Source organism: Saimiri boliviensis, chromosome 7 (assembly GCF_048565385.1).
Source record: "Saimiri boliviensis isolate mSaiBol1 chromosome 7, mSaiBol1.pri, whole genome shotgun sequence".
Classification (NCBI taxonomy): Eukaryota; Metazoa; Chordata; class Mammalia; order Primates; family Cebidae; genus Saimiri; species Saimiri boliviensis.
The window spans coordinates 13,283,872-13,305,963 of NC_133455.1; the positions used below are offsets into that span (position 1 = coordinate 13,283,872).

Sequence of the window (22,092 nt, forward strand, 5' to 3'; positions counted from 1 at the left end):
TGCCTCCTCAGCAGGCTAGGCGGGCCAAGGAGCCACCTTTCTGCCACTTGGGGCTGATTATCTGGGTGGCATTCTTCTGATGCCACCTGCAGTTCACCTGCTGGTACAGAAAGAAGGAAACGCCATCCATATGGCTTCTTATCCCCCTGATTGACCCATGAAACTGTGTGTGTGCGTACAGATGCTTAAAGCAACACAGGTACACAGCTTTGGGATTTTCCAGTGAGTTTCACTTCCTGACTTCCCCCAGGCTTTGAGGGCTGGCTCTGGAGTGGGTGCTGCCCTGCCGAGCACCCACTGCTAACTGCTGAAGCGAGTAGCCCAGGGGCTGCAATTTCCCATTTGCATCATGTAAAGTGAACACAGCAGCTTCTGGCCTTGGGTGGCTAACACTCCTTCTCCTGGTTTCACTCCTAGGTCTGGGACCAGTCTTCAGTATAAATCCCAGCCAGAGAAACCAACTCCTCATCTCGATCTGCAGGAAAACACCAAACACACTATGGAACTCTGCTGATGGGGACCCCAGCGCCCACGTGCTCAGCCACCCTCTGGCTCAGCGGGGCCCAGACCCACCTCGGCACGGACACCCCTGTCTCCAGGAGGGGCAGGTGGCTGAGGCTCTTCGGAGCCGTCGGCGCTCAGTGTCTGCCCTGGGCACCTCCCTGCAGTCATCTCTTTGCACTTTGTTACTCTTTCAAAGCATTCACAAACTTTTGTACCTAGCTCTAGCCTGTACCAGTTAGTTCATCAAAGGAAACCGACCAGGATGCTAACTACAAGTGGTTAGAATCCTAATTAGATACTTTAAGATCCTAGGATTGGTTGGTTTTTCTTTTTTTTGGTTTCTTTCCTTTTTTTTTTTTTTTTTTTTTAAGAAACAAAATTCTTAATAGATTTGAATAGCAACGTATTTCCTGTTGTAATCATTTTTAGCTAGATCACACCATGGGGTCTTTGCTACTGAAGCATAGTGTAGAAGAGTCCCGGTCAGTTGGCCAACCTCCCGAGCCACGTAGGCTCATCCTTGTTCCTGTCCATTCTCATAGATGGCCCTGCTTTCCCCAGGGTGACATCGTAGCCAAATGTTTACTGTTTTTCATTGCCTTTTATGGCCTTGACAACTTCCCCTCCCACCAGCTGAGAATGTATGGAGGTCAACGGGCCTCAGCTCGGAGGCAGTGACTTGGGGCCAAGGGACCTCAGATGCTTTCCTTCCCCGCCCCCCGGCGTCATCTCCCCAGCCTGCTGTTCCCGCTTTCCATGTAGCTTTGGCCAGGAAAGCATGCAATAGACTTGCTCGGAGCCCAGCACTGCTGGGTCTCGGGGTTGGGGAGGGGATGGGGGCACCCACCTCCCGTCTGTGATGGCATGTTGTTCCCCACTCTGGGATGGGGAAGAGGCCTCTCGGGAGTTCTGCATGGCGGTCCACTGCATGTGCTGCCCCCTCGGGTTGCTCTGCCAATGTATTACTACCATCCCATAGCTCCTGCCGAATCGAGACCCTCTGACGACTTGCTGACTAACTGGCCACCACGAGCTGCAGTCTGTAGCACTGAACAAACAAAAAAAAACGCTCAAGCCTTACGACCAGAGAAGGATTTCAGCAAACCACCACCTCCCACTCAATGTCCCCTCCAAACTTCACACTTCCCTGCCTGCTGAGGATGACTCTGTTCACACCCCATCCAGCGCGGTTCTACCCCACGAAACTGTGACTTCCCAAACGAGCCTTTCCCTAGGGCTAGACCTAAGACCAGGAAGTTGGAGAAAGCAGCCGCAGCTCAATTCTCTTCCAGCTCTGCCCGGGTTGGGAAGTCCTTAGGTGCAGTGCGGCTCCCACTGGGTCCCTGGAGCCTCCGATTAGAGTATGAAATTCCTGGCAACTGGTATAGAACCGACCTAGAGGCTTTGCAGTTGGCAAGCTAACTTGCGGCCTTATTTCTGCCTTTAATCTCCCACAGGCGTCTGTTGCTTTGGGTCCTCCACGACTCTTAGGCCCGCCTCAAGAACCCAGGCAACCTCCTAGGTAGGCTCAAAGGTAGACCCGTTTCCACTGCAGCAGGTGAACACGACCGTGTTTTCAACCGTGTGTCCACAGTTCAGATCCCTTTCCCAATCGCAGCCTGGCCTGCATCCCAACTCCTTCCTGCTCGTGTCTTAACCTAAGTGCTTTCTTGTTTGAAACGCCTACAAACCTCCATGTTCCTGGGTCCTCTGGCAAATGTCCTGCTGTCGCGTTTTATGTGTTGCTTGGACTCTGTGGGGTCATCCTCCCTCCCCTCCCCTCCCGTCCCCAGGGCAGATTTGATTGAATGTTTGCTGAAGTTTTTGTCTCTTGGTCCACAGTATTTGGAAAGGTCACTGAAAATTGGTCTTTCAGTCTTGGCATTTCATTTAGGATCTTCATGAGAAACGGGCTTCTTGAGGCCTGAAAGTGTATATTGTGTGTCTCATCTGTGAACTGCTTCCTGCTATATAGAACTAGCTCAAAAGACTGTACATATTTACAAGAAACTTTATATTCGTAAAAAAAAAAAAAAAGAGGAAATTGAATTGGTTTCTACTTTTTTATTGTACAAGGTGCATTTTTCAACACTTACTTTTGGTTTCAATGGTGGTAGTTGTGGACAGCCATCTTCACTGGAGGGTGGGGAGCCTCGTGTGACCACCAGGATGCCAGCAGGAAATATTGTGAAACAAAATTGCAGTCAAAAGCTTATTAGCATCAATCAAGATTCTAGGTCTCCAAAAGTACAGGCTTTTTCTTCATTACCTTTTTTATTCAGAAGGAGGAAGAGAACACAAGGAATGATTCAAGATCCACCTTGAGAGGAATGAACTTTGTTGTTGAACAATAGTGAAATAAAGCAATGATCTAAAAGTATGTGCTTTAGTGCAATGACCTCTTCTTTGAGAGACCGTGAAAAAAAAAAAAAAAACAAAAAACCAACTATCACCAGCATGTCAATAGAGGTGTATTCTCATGGATGGGACCTTCTTTACATCACGGGAAGGGTAGTGTCCTCTAAAGTGGGATAGGGGATGCCACGTGGTGGTTAGGGCACACTGCTATTCTGGAATTAAGAGAATGGCGGCATTCTCTGCCAAGAGCGTGACATTGTGTAAATTTGGTCAGTACTTCCAATAACCATGAACTGGCTATTAAGGGCATTTTACAGGCTGCAGAGCTGGAAAGCTCTCTAAGCAGTCACATAGGCCATTTGGAAAGGATTACTCAAGAATGGATTACACAGTTCTATAATCAGCTAACCAGGACCAGGTCAGTTCAAGATGTTTTTCATCTGTTGTGATAAGGTCAGCTACAATTTAATGTAGATTTCTTTGTAGGGAAGAATTCAAATCAAAGGTAATTAAAAATGAAAATACTCCCACTTTTAACTAGATGAACTTGTACAGTCTGCAAGATAAATTTTTTCTCATTCTTTAGTTTGTTAGTATAAACTTGCTCAATCCAGACAAATGGGTTTTGGCAAATGGTGATGTTTTTGTTTTCATGGTTCCTGTGGGTTGTACGGTTTGAATTTTTATTTTCTAATGACATAGTCGGACCACAGTCAAAATTGGACTTGCAGAGTCATATCTGACATTCGTTGCTTGTGGTGGGAACCACAGATGCAATTCTGTTCTTTTCGATGTTACTGTTGGGCATGAAAATGTGCCACGAGGTCATAGTTGTAAGAATGAAAATAATTCAGAAGATGAAGTAAAATGTGGACCCTTTCTTTCCTCACAGCTCTCGAAAAATGTCTGTTAAATATCAACCAACCATTTCAGCAATTGTCCTGAGGATTGTGGGAGGCCACAGGAAACTTCCAAAGCTAAGTAAACATGGTTTGGTTTTAAGGAATGTCCCAAGGAAGGGGTTTAAACCCTAAGGAATAGCCTGAAAGAAACAACCAGGAAATTCCACAGCCACACCCTAAAATGAGGCCTAACACTTCATGCTGCCACTCCTGTTTCATAAGCACAAAATTAGATGTCATGTTTTCTGCACTTACAGTTTAATTTTCTCCAGACTAAAGAGGTTGATTGCATAGCAAATTTCATAACCATGTAACTTTAGGATTCGGAGGGTTCAGCCAGAAAGAATTTGCTTAATAGGACCGTCTTCAGAATTGGACCTCTTGAATGTGATTTGCTATAGGAAGCATTCATGGGGCCAGCTCAGCTTCCATTCTCAGAATACAGTGGTTACATTGGCTTGTTCCACTGGTTCTAAGCCATGGGGAGATTTTGCGTCCCTCCTCCCAGAGGACATTTGACAACGTCTGACATTTTTGGTTGTCACAGCTGGGGGGTACTACTGGTATCCAGTGGGCGGAGGTCAGAAATGCTGATCCGCATCCTGCAGTGCCAAGGACAGCCCCCCACTGTAAAGCTTCATCTGGCCCAAAGCCTCAATAGTGCCAAGGTCGAGAAACCTTGGTCTGTTCTAGTTTTAGTCAGATGTCATCTTTGGCAATTTAAATATTGCTAATGATGTCTAAATCATGTGGCTGTGGCTCTAGGCATACAGTGTTGTATGAGAAAATGTTTCTCTTTTCCCTATTCAAATGTTGGAGCTCTGTATCCTGAAGCTGGGAAGGTGGGTGGAGGTAGTGGAAATGGAGTCCAGTGTTGATCACTTTGTTTTCCGTTGAGTCTATCAATGATAACGGAACTCTGTTTGCCCTAGAGTTGTTGTTAGAGGTAGATGAAAGAACCTTGAAAATGACTTTATTACTCTACATAACTCTGCTGTCTTTCAGAGATCCACAAAAATAATAAAAAAACCAAAACATAAAATTGACCCAGAGTATGCACATCTTGGCCTGTTCTCACTGAGGAATCCTTCAGCACTTCTCTTAACCAGCAAATTAGTGGAGAAACAGAAACTAGAGCCTTCTGTGCTGGTATGCCAACTATAATTGTCCTCAGGAGAAAACACGGAAGTTGTAGAGACTGAAATACTCCATTGAGTATTTCAGAAGGGATGGGTGAATTCACTCTAGGAGAGAAGGGAGAAGAGGTAGCAGTAAGAGCTGACATCCTCATCTGGGCAAAGGCCCTTTAGTTGTATGAAAGACAAAAAAGATGATGATGTTGTGGGAGCCAACCCTGAGGGCAGAGCCCAGTGGCTCCTCCCAGAGCCAGTGGCTGGGGTCCCAGAGACGGGGCTCCAGCTGCTGCTCCAGCTTTTGAGATCTTCTCCAAATGTCTGACTCACTACAGTGAGGGTGACTTTTCGAAGGACCCTGTCGATGTTTTTTCAATTGGTTGGGTGACTGGGGTTTTAGAAGAAATGTATACCTATCTACAACTTCCGTGTTTTCTCCTGAGGACAATTATAGTTGGCATACCAGCACAGAAGGCGCTAGTTTCTGTTTCTCCACTAATTTGCTGGTTAAGAGAAGTGCTGAAGGATTCCTCAGAAGCTTTATGATTTGAGGAGTGGTCCATGACTTGTGTCTTCCTCAGTTCATTCAAACCATTTGTAAACACTGGATGTCTCAGTCCATTTAGTGCTGCTTTAACAAAATACCTGACATTTGGTAATTTATAAACAGAAATTAATTTTCTCACAGTTCTAGAGACTGGGAAGTCCAAGATTAAGGCATGGCCAGGTTTGCTTGTCTAGTGAGGGCTACTCTCTGCTTCCAAGATGGCACCGTGTGCTTGGGTCCTCTGGGAGGGAGGAAAGCTGTGTCCTCATGTGGCAGAAGGTACCAGGGCACATGAGCTGAATGCTACCTGAAGCCTCTTTTATATGAACCTTAATTTCATTCATAAGGGGAGGAGCTCTCATGACCTAATCTTTTTTTTTTTTTTTTTTTTTTTGAGACAAAGTCTAGCTCTGTCACCCAGGCTGGACTGCAATGGTATGATCTCAGCTTACTACAACCTCTGCCGGCCAGGTTCAAGCGATTCTCCTGCCTCAGCCTCCCGAGGTGCTGGGATTCCAGGTGCCTGCCACCACACCCAGCTAATTTTTGTATTTTTAGTAGAGACGGAGTTTCGCTGTGTTGGCTGGGCTGCTCTTGAACTCCTGACCTTGTGATCCGCCCACCTCAGCCTCCCAAAGTGCTGGGATTACAAGCGTGAGCCACTGTGCCTGGCTGACCTAATCTCTTCTTAAAAGGCCTACCTCTTAATACTGTCACACTGGGGACATGTGAATTTTGAAGGTGACCCAAATAGCAGAGGAGGATCAGGGAAGTGCCCTGAAAGTGAAATTGTGCTCATACAGGAGGGACTGAATTAAAATGAAATTTTGTTCTTTCCTAGAATGGTTCATTCAGCCTCTGACCTCAGCCGTAGATCGTATCATGATGTTCCAGGTTTTCTCTCTCAGCCTTAGGCGTCTTGGAGATTTCCTAATTGAGCTAGTTGAGGTGCAGGCACAATTTTCCTGTCTGGGCTGTCAACTTCCTGTTTGTGGCCCTAGTCCTGCAATACTGATTGATATTTTGGTATTTTTTAGGCTTTAATTTGGCTAAGTTAATCAGCTTCCAGAGGGAAAAACAGATCTTCATTGAAAAGCAATTTGAGTTAAACTTTGTAAACAGCCCTCACTCATAAAGGAAATGCTCATGGAGAAAGGATTACCTGGTCATAGGATACAGTTAGACATGTGGCTTTGCCCCTGCGATTTAGCCAAAACAAGGTCTCCTTTTCCACCTTTGTAAAATCACCATTAACCCTGAGTCCTTCACTTGTCGGGGGCAGGCTTTCCAACTCTAATGTACTTTGTGTTGCTCTTTAAAGAAAATGAAATCCTTTGAACATGCACAGAGATGTGTTGTCTCTGACCACGTCCTGTTTTGTGTCTCCATCTCAGCCGTGACCTCACCTGGGAGTCCTCTGTGGCCCCAGGGCTTCGAGGACTCTCGGGGTGACTGGCTCCAGTAAACTCGTCTTCCTTTACCTTGCATTTTCAGCTTGAGTTTTCTGCACCAGTGGGAGCTCATCTGCATGCTTTTCTTTCTGCTAAATTTATTTAAACTGTTTCCTGATACCTAAGAAAAGGCTAAAAGAGACACTCATAACCTTCCATCTTTTTGGGAGGAGGGACAGCGCCTCTTTTAGTGGATGAAAACAGCTCTGACTCCACAAATGTCCTGGTATCTCATGCACCAGGGTCATGATCCCAGGCTGTCCTCTGGGGCTTGTTGAGAAGCAAAAGGGAACAAACCCTCTGGCCTGGGGACACTACCAACTTGCCCAAGCCAGGAGCGTCTGCCGTTACGCTCTTCAGCTTCCCCTTGTGACGGGCTGTTCAGAGAGGCTGAGTTTTAGGGGTCCCTTCATCATGGGCTTCCAAATGCTGTGTGAATGGGTGGGTCACAGGAATGGTTCTCAGGCCTGGGCAGCTAGAGCGGCCCTGTCCACTCAGTGCCACAAGAATGGTACTGAAATGGAAGTCTGGAAGAATTCCAGTCTCTTCTCCAAGGGATGGAATAAAATCAGAGCTTGTCCAAGCACATGTCCAATTATCTTTACAAAGCTTTATTGAAATTATACATCAAGGTGACAATAATTCAGTGTTTTGAAAACAGTAACAAAAAAAGAGTGCCCCAAATTCAGGGATACCAAATAAATACTGGCACCCAGGGAACTCATTTCTCCCTCTCCCACTCCCACCAGGAATAAAGGGCATCATAAAGGTAGCTTCTGATGACTGAGGGACAGGAACCTGGGCTAGAGGGCACATCTGTGGCGATCCCTGGAAACTGAGCTGTGTGAAAAGAAGTCTGCTTTGGTCCAAAGGACATCTTCCTGACCAAACTCAGAAGGCTGCTGCAAATTCTACATTCCTTTCGGAGTAAGCAGCAACTGCTGCAGCCTTGCCTGCTAGCTAGGGGCAGAGGTCCTGGGCAAGGTGGTACAGGATCTTGTAAAATCACTGTGATTTGACCACTGTGTAGTTTAACACGGTCACCTTATTATGACTGGAATAAAAAGCTGGACAACCTCCTGGCTGTCAGTCCTCAGGATCATCCAGCTGAATGGAGAAATCCGGTGGTGGGTTGAAAAGTCTGTTCTGAGAACAGATTATTGCTGAGCAGAGTTCCTGTGATTTCTAGTCGTGGTGACTTAAACTGCCTTAAGGCTGCACAGCCAGCCACCTCTGCTTATGAAGAGTACTTAGTGCACATGACTGTAAGGAACAACTGTAAAACTTCATCTAGAAATCAGACAGCTGCTAATTTCTATAGAAGTGACACCTCCCTGGAGCCGAGAGGGACAATCTATTGCTGATTTTGAAGGAGAGGCAAGTACAGTGCTGTACTTAGTTCCACAGCCAGGCCTCAGCAGGGACAAGTGGCCGGCCTTAAAAGCACATGATTGGAGATGTTGTGTGGCCTCAGTCTCTGCTTCCCAGATTTTTACTGGCAAAGGAGTTAGCGTTCATTTTTGGCTTAAGAACTGAGAACGTGGGTTTAGAACTGTACCCAGCCTCATGCACCGTGGGGCCAGGGCTGCAGATCCTCCACCGCCCTCCCTCCTTTCTTGGCCTTGATGAGTCACCGAGGCTCCAAGCCTTGGGAGTGCTGGGAGGACCGCCAGACCGAGGCGCTGCAGGAGCCGCTCTGCCTGGACAAACCTTCAAGCAGGACCAGGGCAGGTACGAAATGTGTTCTGAAGAATGTGAAATGAGCAATATACAGTCCATCCTCTCTGGGAAGTATGCATGTGTGGAGCCTGGCAGTGCACACTGTTGCCTGGGCCACCATCGGCCCCCAGCTCTTCATATGGGCTTGTATAACAAGGTGGTGACGTACTTCTTCTTGTACCGGTGAGTTGCGCTGAGCACCATTACTCCATCCTAAGGAACAAGGTGGAAATGAGCAAAGGCCAGACTAAGTCAGGGGCTCAAGCCTCAGAGTACATGAGAGTCATTAAGGGCTTCATAAAACCACAAATTCCAGGGCCATCTTCAGAACCTGAGCCTGAGGGCCTGTGTCAGACCCTGGAAGCTGCCCTTGAAGTCATTCCCCCCAGGTTATTTCACTGCTGGGAGTCCTAAGAGCACACACTGGGCAACACAGCTGTAACGGGACAGACAATGTCATTACCTTGATGGATAGTGCATACAGGTGGTTCAGCATGACGTGATTGGGCTCAGGGAGCAAAGCTGGATCACACTGTGAGGGAACAAAGCAGCGGTGAGCATCTGGATTTGGAAACCAAGATTCTCTCCTTTATTTCACAGCACCAGCTATCAAAGGACAGGAGACAGCTCTCTCAGGCTGACCTCTCTTCCCAAGTCAGGCAGCACAAGGGCTTATTCAAGGAGATGAGGGTCATGCCTTCTGACCTGAAGGGAGCTCCCTGTATGCCTGCTGGAGGCATCCGTGTGTGTCTCCGGCCAGGCATGTACCCCGGCCTCTTTAAAGTGTGGGCCACGGCTCTGTCCTCTTATGAGAGGGAGGGGCAGGAAGAAAGCAGCTGTCTATTGAAAGCACTTTCAGAGAACACAGGAAGAGACCATCTGTACTAAACGCTCCTGAGCAACAGATTCTAAAACTTGAATCTGTAAGACTCAGACAATGAAACTGACAAATGACAACAGATACCTGGACAAGACACCACTACTCCAGAAAAGCTCCCACAGGGCTGGCACTCAAGAGCTGCTGGCCACACCTTCCTAAGTTTTAAGACAAGCCATAAATCAGGATTTTTTTTGCCATTGTACACCCCCAACTTTTATAAATGCGATTCAAATGGAAAAATGTAGAACAGCTTAGGACCCCAGAGGCTGGGCCAATCACTATGTCAACAAATACTCAGCAAACTCCTGCTGGGAGGCCGTTCAGGGTGGCTGCTGAGAGTCCCAACTACAAGGATCTGGCACCAACCAGTCTGATGTGAATGCTGGCTCAGCTAGTTCCTGTGTGAGCCTGGGAGGCCTTTTTAAAAAATTAATTATTATTTCAAAGATTGACAGATACAATTATGTATATTTACCATGTACAATATGTTGTTCTGAAATATGCATACATTGTGGAATGGCTCAATCAAGCTCATTTACATACGCATAACATGCTTACCATTTTTTTGTGGTGAGAACACTTAAAAGCTGTTTTTAGTGCACTGCTGATGGGCATGTAAATTAGTACAACCATTATGGAAAATGGTATAAAGTTTCCTCAAAAATTATCTAAAATTATCACATGATTTAGCAATCCCACTCCAAGGTATATACTCAAAGGAAAGGAAATCGGCCCGTCCGAGGTGTCGGTGTCTGTACTCCCACGTTCATTGCAGCTCTATTCATAATAGCCAAGATGTGGAATCAAGGTAAGTGTCCAGCAATGGATGAATGGACAAAGAAAATGAGGTGCAGATACACCATGGAATACGACTGAGCCTTAAACAAGGGATCCTGTCGTTTTTGACAGCATGGATAAACCTGGAGGACGTAAGTGAAATGAGCCAGGCACCGAAAGACAAATCCCGTATGATGTCACTTATGTGGAATCCAAAAAATCCAACTCACAGAAGTAGAGAGCAGAGTCGGGGTTACCAGGGAGATTTTGGTTAGACAGGAGGAATAAGTTCAAGAGATCGACTGTACAACATGCTGACTAGTATTAACAACAATGTATTGTATTCTTGAAAATCTCTAAGAGTAGATTTTAAGTGTTCTTCCCACTTCTCTGTGCCTCAGTTTCCCCATCCCTAAAATGGGGGTAATAGCACCTACTTCACATGGTTGTTGTGAGGCTTAAATAAGAATACATGAAAAGCATTTAAGTCTTGTTTGGGGCAATATAAATGTCAACCATTTAGAAATTACAACTGTGACCACAGTTTATGTTAGAGCTTCCTGCTACCTTGGACAGAGGGGTCCTGACATTCTCATATTCCCCGCGCCCTGGGCCACATTCAGCTGGTCTATTCCCAGCAGCAGTCCCCATCAGAGAAGGTGGCTAGTGAGCCTCCCTTTTCTTGAAAAAACAAAGCCTTACTAGCTTGGGAGGGCACTGAAAGTCATCTAACCCACCAACCTTTGTAAAGTTAGAGCTAAGGGAAGTGGTGTCGACTAAGTGGTTCTAAGGCCGAAGCTACGAGTCCTTGAAACTCTGTGGCCTATTTGAGACTGTTGCCAACTCAGTGCTGGAAACACGGTGGGCCCTGCCAGCTGAGGGGTGCTGGTTGGTCCTTACCACTGGCCTCTTCTGGGCCTATACCAGGATGGCCCACCCAGCTGCAGCGGGACTCCCAGCACAGGTGATGACCTGGGAAAGGGAAGTCCTATTGGGGCAGGGTAACACAAGAGACCCTGTCCCAGAAGCCCCGCAGCAACCGCCGTAGGGATGCCTGCCTGTGGACATGTTCATTCCTCGTCTCAGCACACATGCCCTCCACTTCAGGGTTGGGGGTTCAGGAGCAGCATGGCCACTTCACGCACCTCATAAATAGTGCCTCTTAAGAAAGCCGCTTGGACCAAGTTGAATTCCTGAATTCCCAAGAATTAATGGCTGTGCCATCCATTCCAGAGCTAGGTGGACTAAGCGGGCAATCCAGGTTAGATGGAACAGAAAACAGAATCACAAGAGAATAATCGGCTGTTCTTCAGGGTCCAGGAGGACACACACCTCTTTTTTGCATGTAATAATTTCCCGGAGAAGAAACGTGTGTTACCTAGATATCCCAAATTTTGATACAGGAGTACTGATGTTTCTAAAAGCAATTTAATGATTAGAACTAGATTCTAAAATGTGGGGGCCAGAGCCTGAGTTCCAGTATGTAGCATACTAAGAAGGGATGGTGACACATTTTGTCATGAAATGTAAATGGAACAGTGCTCAGGCTGAGGCAGGAGTGAAAGACAAGGAGGCAAGCGCAGAAGGCTTTGCGAGACACTGAGGAGCATCCACCCTCGGACCATCCCCACGGCAGAGGTGGACACAGGAAAGGGAGCAACTGAACATGACCCATGAAGGACAGTCCAAGCAGATGCCTGTGTACTTACAGAAATCCCCGTGTCCTTGTTCAGGATGACCTGGAGGAGATGTGGGGGGAGAATGGGCGGTGCCCGAAAGCGCTCTTCAGGTTTGCAGACGTAGGGCTCCTGATTGTAGGGTCCTGGTGGGGAACTGGACAGCTCTGTTGGGAGATAGGAACAGGACATCTACTTTGAAAATCAGGCATTCTAGGAGCAGCATTATTTATGTTGTCATCTTCTAGTTTTCCTTGTCTCTTGTTCCCTCAATGCAGATTTACATTCCCTTGAAGGATACACAGGTTCCAAGAGTGCAGAACAGAGGAGAGGAGAAACCCTTTTGGAATCTGGGTGACTGGCATAAAACTCAGTAGTCAACTCAGATGCCCTGGGGGAAGACGGAGGCGGTGGCCCAGACAGTAAGTCTGGGTCAGATCATAAGGAGGCTGTTCTCAATAACTTAACCCCCACATGCCATGGCAGAATAATGCTTCCTTCTGGCTTCAGGCTGGGCTGGCAAAGACCACATAGAAGCTGGAAGCTACGTGAGGATTACGTGGCTAAGTCCAGGTTGCGGGCACCACCAGCCACAATTCAAAAGAAGATAAGGCAGTCTGTTTGACGAGGCAATGGAGAAAACAGGCTAAATGAGGCACATTTCAAAACAGAGGGAAGAAAAATTGAAAGCCCAATTTCTAAAAGCTCTTTAACTCCATTACACTCAAGTTCTTTCCAAACTCCTGCTTGAGTATCAGATACACTGAGGAGCTTCTACAAGAGCAGTATTTCATAATGCTGTAACAGCTGCATAGTGACATTTGGCTAGCCAGAAGGTACCAAGCCATCCTCCAAAGAACACGTGGGATGGTTCTGGTGGCCAGATCACGGGGCTGGTCCAGAGAAGATCTGCTATGCCCCAGCTAAGCCAATTCCCTCAATGTCATTTTTTAGGGACAAGCCACTTTCATGTGACCCAACCATATTACAGCAAGAAATTGAGAAAAGCATTAAGTGCAGAAAACTGAGCCATAAAGTAAATTACATTTTGAGGAAGTGTCTAAATAGGAGAAGTCTGTAGAGAATGCTTAACAGTGAGAGGTCCGTTTTCTTTTCCTAGGTGGAAACTTGACTGAAAAGCTTTTAAGTGTCCTAAAATTACATCAATCAGTAAGTTACATATTTTAGAGGATATCTGGGCACACTTCCTCCAGTTCCCTGATTCCCAACTATCTGCAAAAAAAGCTAGGTATCTCTGAAAGATTAATTATCCAGACAAAAGCACACTGATTTTGGATTTCCAAGTCCTGCTCAACAAACTGTCAACCACAGTGACTTCTGAACTGGTAACAAGAAATCCTGGTGGGAGAACTTCCAGACCCAACTAGACAGTGATGAAGAACTGTCCTATAAACTGAACTGAATCTGTTTTCTTAGTGTGCCAGATACTTTCCTGGGGCATCTTTCCACTGCCTCCGTCAGGGTCCAGGAATTGCTAAACCCCCGCCTCCAAGGAGGGGAAGTGTGGTTGGCACCAACACTTCAGACTGCAACCCTCCTCCCCTTGAATTGTACGAATCACGTTCCAGGGAGTTTTTTCCTGTGGGGTTTGGATGGAAAGAATTTACTGAAACCTTGATGCCTGAAAGGCTCTTAGAAGATGGGGAAGTTTTACTGGGTTTGTATTTCTGTACTAAATAGATTCCCATCAAGGAGAGCTGCACTGTGGAAGCCCTTGCCTGTGTGGAGCCTCCTTTTCCCCTGGAGGGATTCTGACAAGGTGCTAATGTACCACACAAGTGACTGCCGAGGTCACTGAGGTGTCCATTTATCACCTGTCAGGCTGAAATTCTTCAGGCACCATGAGTGGGAGGAGATGCAGGCTTCTCCAGTGCTGGGCTGTCACTAACTCTGTCTGACCCTCCAGAGCCTCTTCAGCCCTGGCTCTGGCACGAGATCAAGCTATGGTTCCATTTCTGCTGTCTGCTTTAGCGGAAACAAGTCAGGTCTGCCAAGACCTATTGTGACCTATTGAATACCTATTGAGATGACCAGGGAAATCACTTACAGCTCCCTTGGGGCTAAATTTCAACAACCTGACAGTTAGGAATTAAGGTCTGTGGCATTTAAGGGGGGCTATAATTGCCTATCTGATTGGGCAGCTTCAGATCAAGAAAGGCAAGAGAAACAAGAGTATTTCTAGCCTGTACAGCCCCCACCTGCACACATGTGTATAAAATAACTGTGTTCATACCAGACACATCGGAGCACTTTTGGGAATCCACCATTAAAGCATCAAATACTTCAAAGTCAGTTTTCTTCACTTGAATGATGTTGTTAACTGTGCCAAGCTGGCTGGTTACTATGGGCTGGGAAGAGACAGACAGGCAGAAATCATAACGTGGAAGGTCTGCGGAGTGATTCTTCAGAGGACTTGGAATTCCTGGCTGGAAGGCCTCATCTCCTGGCTAGCCACCCTGCTGATCTTGGTCAAGTATGCCAACTGTCTGACAGTTAGTGCTGCTATCCAGCTCTGCCACACACGGGGACTTTTACTAGCAGGGCAAAGGGAGCTGGCAGCAATCTCCCAGGAAGGTGATTTATTTGTATTGTGCGGATGCCCAGAGGACTAGAGGTGGGAGGAAGAGTACCTCGGAAGGGTCGTGGGTCCACTGACCATCCACCAAGAACTTGTACTGATGCTCTCCTTCCGGCAGATCAAGGATGGCTACAAAGTTATTGTGGCTGTGAGGGACAAAACAAAACATTTTCACATAAAACCAAGAGTTCCTGCAGTAGAACAAACATTTTTAGCCCATTTAGACAATTCAGCATAACGATCTCAATCTGGACAGGCTATAAGGAAGCAGCAGTGTGACACACTTTGCTGAAAACTCACCTCACTCAAATACCAGGAAACCACATCCCTCACCTTAAAAGGTCAACAAGCGTTTGTGCATTCAAGTTTGCAAGGCTCCTGGATGCCAGGGAGGATAATACCAGAAGACAAACAGCAAGCTGCCTAGCTTTACCCTGTCACTTTGCTTTGGGCAGGAGAAGGAATCAACTGAACAGGAAGCTCAAATGTTGCCTAACCACTAAAAAAAAAGAAAAAAACCACTCTGGAAAAACCCTTTTACTGGGTTGTTTGTTCCCTTGACTTGAACTGGCCTGTGACTGCTGTGCTGAGTGGCTCCCTCCTCCTCCAATGGAACTGCTGGAAAGCAGACAGCCCCTGACACCAGTGCAGCCTGCCACACTTCCTCCCTCATTTTATCAAGAATACTCACTAAAGATGTTCTCTCCCTGATAATTTAAGACAGAAATCCATGCTGGGGTTCCTGATAAAATGTCTTACTATAATCCTTGCTAAAGGTGACTACATAGTATTTATTTTTCTTCTCTTTTTGGAGACAAAGTCTTGCTCTGCTGCTCATGCTGGAGTGCAGTGGTGCAACCACAGCTCATTACAGCATTGACCTCTCAGGCTCAAACAATCCTCCCACCCAGGCTCCTGAGTAGCTGGGACTACAGGTGTGCACCACCATACCCAGCTACCTTTTAGTTTTGTTTTGTAGAGATGAGGGTCTCACTATGTTGCCCAAGCTGGTCTTAAACTCCTAGCCTTAAGCAATCCTCTTGCCTCAGCCTCCAAAAGTGCTGGGATTATAGGCACGAGCCATCATGCCCAGCCAATGCGTACTTTTTTTTTTTGAAATGGAGTCTTGCTCTGTTGCCCAGGCTGGAGTGCAATGGCATGATCTTGGCTCACTGCAAACCTCAGCCACCCAGGTTCAAGCAATTCTCCTGCCTCAGTCTCCTGAGTAGATGGGATTACAGGTATGTACTACTATGCCTGGCTAATTTTTTTTTTTTTTGTATTTTTAGTAGGGGCAGGGTTTCACCATATTGGCCAGGCTCATCTTGAACTCCTGACCTCGGGTGATCCGCCCACCTCACCCTCCCAAAGTGCTAGGATTACAGGCAGGAGCCACCGTGCCCGGCCAACTTTTCAAACAAAGTATTATGCAGAGTCAAAGTTAGAAGAAACATCAGATCATCTGGTCCAAAACTCCCTCTTTACAGAAAGGGATACTGAGGCGACCGACAGCCTGGCCAGTGTGGGTCTCAGATTCTCAGCCCGGTGCTCCCTTTCTGCATTAAGAATAGATTTTTGTGTTCCTCTGGCAAAGTCCTGACTGAACAGATAGCTGAGTATCTGAAGTGAAAGAGGTCTGTGACATAGAAACATTCTCCATGCACAGATGTTGCTTTCCTCCAAGAAAGGTGTACTTTAAACCTAGAGACCACTAAGGTTTGCGATTAGAACCTTTTTCACTCAGACATTTGAGAAGAGCGTCTAGATAGTGAACACTCCCCAGGCAATTACCTTCTCGTGAGGGGAAGTTTACTCCAGTTGTTGAAGGACCCAGATAAGTAAACTTCCTTTCCACCCCCCGTCCATCGAAACACAGTTGGCCGAGCCTGGGCGGGAGCTTTATCATTCACTTCCAGATCGTGCTGCCAGGCCAGGAATTCCTCCTTCTCTGGTGCCTAGAAACAGAGCAGTTTATTCAGAGCAAGAAGCCATAAGCAAATTCCCTACAACAGACAATACTGACAATTCATTCTAAAGAGGCAGCTGTTACTATCTAGGTTCATAGTCAGGATTGGAAACTTACTAGTGGTGTCTCAGTTTCCCAGCCTGAAATATATTTTTTAAGGTTGTGGTGAAGACTGAGACAGTCCATGTAAATGCTCTGCATTGTGTCTGACACAGTGAATGCTTACTATTAGCTATTGTTATTAAAGAAGTTGACATCAAAATTCTAGCAGAAACTATAAAACCCACTTGTGATACCACAAATCCAAGACTAGCTTCATAAATGTCATGTTCCTCCCTGAATTAAGCAAGATTTGAAGTAGTCATGTGCACAATGCCTCAGTCCATGACTGACGGTGGATGTGGTGGTCCCATAAGATTATACCATATTATTGGATCTTTCCTATGTTTATATATATATATATACATATATATATACATATATATATATATATATATTTTTTTTTTTTTTTTTTTTTTTTGAGACAGAGTTTCGCTCTTGTTGCCCAGTCTGGAGTGCAATGGCGCGATCTCGGCTCACCGCAACCTCCGCCTCCTGGGTTCAGGCAATTCTCCTGCCTCAGCCTCCTGAGTAGCTGGGATTACAGGCACACACCACCATGCCCAGCTAATTTTTAGTATTTTTAGTAGAGACGGGGTTTCACCATGTTGACCAGGATGGTCTCGATTTCTTGACCTCATGATCCACCCGCCTCAGCCTCCCAAAGTGCTGGGATTACAGGCTTGAGCCACCGCGCCCGGCTCTAGATATATTTAAATACACAAATCCTTAAATATATTTGTGGAATAAGTGTCTACAGTATTCAGTAGAATAACATGCTGTACAGGTTTATAGCCCAGGAGCAATCGGTTACACCATCTAGACTGGGTATAGTAGTTTGGGTCTGTGTCCGCATCCAAATCTCACCTTGAACTGTAATCCCCATAATCCCCATGTATCAAGGGCAGGACCAGGTGGAGGTAAACAATTATGGGGGCAGTTTCCCCCATGCTGTTCTCTGATAGTGAGTCTCATAAGATCTGATGGTTTTATAAGTGTCTGGCATTTACTCTGTTTCCTCTTATTCTCTCTTCTGCTGCCCTGTGAAGAGGTGCCTTTCACCATGATTGTACGTTTCCTAAGACTTCCCCAGCCAGGCGGAACTGAGTCTATTAAACCTCTTTTCTTTATAAATTAGCCAGTCTCTGGTATTTCTACAAAGCAGTGTGATAATGGACTGAGAAACTAGGTGGGTAGTCTAGGTTTGTGTAGGTACACTCTATAATGTTCACACAATGATAAAATCACCTAATAATGTATTCCTCAGAACATGTCCCCATCGTTAAGTGATGGATGACTGTACATGAAAATTTAAGAGGAACAATTCTAGAGCTGTCAACTCGAAAATGGGCAAATCCAGATTTTGAGGAAGGGAAAAACTACTCATAAAGTGCTGTCTAGGCACTGGGGAGTAAAAGGCAAGACAAAGGCTGAACCCTCAGTAGGATAAACGATAACCTCCGGTGTGGTGGGCTCTGTGTAACTGACGTATTCCAGAATAAGTGAGAAATAAACTCATCCAGCTCTATCTGGGTGACATATATGTAGCCTTGCACCTTTCAGATTTTTTTCCTAGTCAGAAGCCAAAGACTTAAAAGAGCAGGAGGTTCAGGCTGGAAAAGACTCTTCAGGGAATTAAGCATGTTTCTAGCACCTTCATTTCAAATACTGACCTCTGCCTGCATTGTGTGAATTATAATAAGATGTACATTATTAAAGAATAACAGACTGGAATCACTTTGCACTAACAATAACTCATTATACCCAAAATAAGTGCACTGGTGTAGTTAAAAGAATTCATGACTTTTTTGGTATCTGGGGCATTCAACCCAGGGCTACATGATTTCAGTAACCTCTAATGAAATGAGAATGGGTGCTGTTTGAAATCATTCCCCATAGATTATGTGTGTGCTCAACATTTCCTGTAGGAGTTTTGGAATAGTAACAGAACAAATACTTCTTGAAGAAAAGAATTTTGATTCTTTTGGTGTCTTGAAGAGCCTTCTTGGGACCAGGGACCAAAATTACTTCCTGGGTAAAGAACGTCAAGTCATTGGAGAAACATGATTCGAAACGTCACTTTGCACACAGCTCTTCAAGAATGCAACAAGTTCAGAAAGCAAGTTCAAACCACAAGTTGTAGGGCCACATAAAAGCAGGTCCTTTGTAGGAGGCTCAAAACTAAAATCCAAAAGAAAGTGTGAGATGTGATCACCTCGCTCCACATGAGGACAAACACAGGTGGAATGAGTTGCCAGGCAATTAAATGGATGATGATTAACATGAAATTGGATACTAACAGGGTATGTCGGGCAGAGGGCAGCTTTATCTTTCCTAAACCTACTTTGTTCCTGGAAACAAGTAGTTCCTTTCAGACATAAAACATAAATACCAGCTGCAAGAATCACTAAGTGTCCTTGGATTGGGCTCTGCAGCTGGAATACCCACCCTATGAAGGTGGTTAACAGGAGCGTGCTTGAAGCAGGAGTCAAAAGTCACCTGAGTTCTTGATGAATTAAAACAGGCTGCACCAGGAAGAAAAATGTTGGCATGGCTTAAAAGTGATTAACTCATATTTAAACAACATCAGAGGGAAGTTCAGTAGCTGCTGACTGCCTCCTTTAGATGGACCCTCACTAGCCCCTGACCTCTAGAAGTCGAATGACTTTTCTATGTCCGCTTTAAAAAAAAAAAAAAGAAGGGTGAGGTTGGGAGCAGTGGCTCATGCCTGTAATCCCATCACTCTGGGAGGCCCAGGCGGGTGGATCGCTTGAGGTCAGGACTTCGCAACCAGCCTGGGCAACATGGTGAAACCCCATCTCTACCCAAAATACAAAAAATTAGCCGGGCATGGTGGCCCATGCCCGTAGTCCCAGCTACTCGGGAGGCTGAGGCAGGAGGATGGCTTGAGCCTGGGAGACAAAGGTTGCAGTGAACCGAGATTGTGCCACTGTCCTCCAGCCTGGGCAACAGAACGAGATCCATCTCAAAAAAAAAAAAAAAAAAAAAAAAAAAGCCTGAACCGGCCAGCACTGTAGCTCACGCCTATAATATCCCAGCACTTCGGGAGTCCGAGGCATGAGCATTGCTTGAACTCAGGAATTCGAGACCAGCCTGGAGAACATAGTGAGACACCGTCTTTAAAAAAATAAGCAGGGTGAATCAAAAGTGTTGACAGAACTAAACACCTCTGGCAACTGCCGTCAGCCGTTTCACGCTTTCAGCTTGTGTATGTACCTGGTTCGCCTCCAAAATGAATAAACTCTCTAACTTTTACAGAAGTTCCAGTCTGTGTAAAGGTGAGGGAATTTGTCTTAAAGCGGCGAAATTAATAACACCTAAGACAAAGGCAGAGGTTGGGATAAAAATGCTGTTAGCTCGACTCTCTGAATTAATTAAGAATTGAAACTCTGTCCCAGAGCTGCTTCTCCTTAATGATGTTAAACGAAGTGCCTGTCTCCTCCCTCGGGATGACTTTTCTCATATTGCTAATTAGACACAGGTTCCTGGACTGCTAAGAGGGCTCTTACGGGACCATCTGGCTTTAAGTGCACCGGGTAAGGTACCACCTCCCTCCTCCTCCTGATGGTTTTCGAAAGGATGTGGCGGGAATTTAGTGGAGGGTTCCTCTCAACATGAGTCAATGGGAACTGGATTCTCCCACACCCCTCGCACCTTGATTTCCTCGGAGTGGAAGAGGTCGGCATCCTCGGGGCTGTCCATCAGGATCTTGGGCCTGTCTCCGTCCTTGGTGCCCCCCGAACTGTCCCTCCGGGGCGTCTTATGGCCACCATGCCGCTCCAGCGCGGCGCGCTCACTGCTCGTGTTGCCCATGATGGGGGTCTGCGGGGACACGGGGAAGCCGGACGGAGCCTCACTGCAAGAAAGGGACCCTGGGCAAGGGACTCCCGGAACCGCGGGTCCCAAGGAGTCGGCGGAAGGTGTCGGAACACCCCCGCCCCGGGCGAGGGTTCGGGCGGGGAGCTGGTTTCAGCCGCGTCAGCTGGGCTGCAGAGCTCTCACAATCGCGGTTTACTTGCCCAGGCGAGCCGCGGCGAGAACCCAAGGAGCGTGAAGATAAACCGACACTTTCTCAAGCGCTCCACCACCCCTCAGCGACTTCCGCTTCCGGCGACTCCGAGAATCGGCCCGGCCTAGGGCGTGGAGGTGGCTGCGGCCGACCAAGCGCGCGACGCTATCTCGATTCCATTTCCGCTTCCGGTCTTGAGCGGTGCGGTTGCAGGTGCCCCTGCGCTGGCTCTGCAGGCCTCGGAGCGCGCAGTCGCAGTCGGCAGCCGCCCGCCTATGCCCGGCTGAGAACGAGGCTGCTGAGGGCCGGCAGGGGGCGGCCCAGCGCTCCGGCCATGGCCGTTCACACGCTGGGCTGAAAATGCCATTAACTGTCTTTGCCTACTTCTAGTTGATTCTACCTACACTCTACAGCCAGAAGGATCTTTCTAAAATGCAAAGCTAATTGAGAAACTCCTCTTCTTAAAGCCCTTTTAATGCACGCGCTGTCACGCTTTACAGTTCATTAGGTTAACCTGGAGAGCTTGTTAAATGCAGCCCCCACTGCAGAGACTTGATTTCTGGAGATTAGGGTCAGGGGTGCAGGCAGTCTTGTAAGTAAAGCGAAAATGGCAGACCATAAGATCTCCAGAAATCTCTTATATCTAGTAGGTTGGGGGTTGTAAAATGCTGGCGTTATTAGTGTATTCTTATTAAATTGAGTGTTTAATCTTTGGATACATAATTTTGCAAGATACCTGGTAATCACTTCGGAAACATCCTTCTGCGTAAGATGCATTAGCGTTTGTCGTTTATCCTAACCAGTGCTTCAACAAGAAGTGCATACAAATACGGTAGTAAAATATTCTCATCTTCTCACTGTCAGTCATTGTCATATTTTGTGTTTTTTTGAGTGTGTGACTATCTCAACATACATTGCTTTTGCTGGGTCAGGTCATGCATTTCACCCACCGAACATTTATTTATCACCTGAAAAGTACCAGACATTGTGCTAAGGAAATGAGGAACACAGGGTGATTAAGGTAAAGTTTCCTGGAGAGAATTTGGCAGTATGCATCAAAATAAAAAATGCACCTTCATTTTGACACACAATTTTATTCCTGGGAAACATCTGCAGAAATACACACAGGAAAATTATTTACAAAATATTTACATGCAAAAATATATTCCAAGATGCACCTGTTCACCCCCCATGCCCCCACATATTTTAATCTCTGAAATTGGATGCGTTTTACGATCAATGGAATCTTAGATTTGGTGTGAAATAAGGAAATGAAAAACTACAGAATCCTATAAGTTGTTCAGAGGGAGAATGGCTAAATGAACAGAATACATTCATTTTGTAGAATACCAAATACCTTTTTGTAGAATACCTTTTTAAAAAGGAAGAAACAATTTTTAGGTCACTATGGGGAAGTGTCTGTGATATTGCAAGGTCCAGAAACAAGTGAG

General features: G+C 46.3%; 2 protein-coding genes across 8 annotated transcripts in view; one reads left to right on the forward strand and one right to left on the reverse strand.

Moving 5' to 3' along the window:
• The window catches only part of CIT (citron rho-interacting serine/threonine kinase), a 195,216-nt gene extending 192,332 nt beyond the window's left edge, over positions 1-2,884 (forward strand). For 5 of the 7 annotated variants that reach the window (XM_074402162.1, XM_074402163.1, XM_074402164.1 and 2 more), the window contains one exon: positions 418-1,620. In XM_074402162.1, coding sequence (XP_074258263.1) covers positions 418-441 — 24 coding nt within the window. In that variant the 3' untranslated portion in view covers positions 442-1,620. Of the gene's footprint in view, positions 1-417 lie in introns of all 7 variants that reach the window. The other 2 variants (XM_003932193.4, XM_074402166.1) reach the window with 1 other exon arrangement.
• Positions 2,885-7,485: 4,601 nt separating this feature from the next.
• Positions 7,486-20,826, reverse strand: PRKAB1 (protein kinase AMP-activated non-catalytic subunit beta 1). Its single transcript, XM_003932194.4, has 7 exons — positions 20,287-20,826; positions 16,338-16,501; positions 14,599-14,692; positions 14,202-14,316; positions 11,981-12,114; positions 9,078-9,146; positions 7,486-8,827 (listed from the first exon to the last, which is right to left on the reverse strand). The coding sequence occupies exons 1-7, from the start codon at positions 20,443-20,445 to the stop codon at positions 8,750-8,752; spliced, it is 813 nt and encodes a 270-aa protein (XP_003932243.2). The 5' UTR covers positions 20,446-20,826; the 3' UTR covers positions 7,486-8,749.
• Positions 20,827-22,092: the final 1,266 nt, after the last annotated feature.

Bases quoted from the DNA above. Each gene is read 5' to 3' on its own strand.
- PRKAB1 (XM_003932194.4), bottom strand. From the start codon at position 20,445: ATGGGCAACACGAGCAGTGAGCGCGCCGCGCTGGAGCGGCATGGTGGC. The intron at 16,502-20,286 runs GTGCGAGGGGTG...CTCTGTTTCTAG, and splicing joins TCCACTCCGAGGAAATCAAG to GCACCAGAGAAGGAGGAATT. The intron at 8,828-9,077 runs GTAATGACATTG...CTTGTTCCTTAG, and splicing joins TGTATGCACTATCCATCAAG to GATGGAGTAATGGTGCTCAG.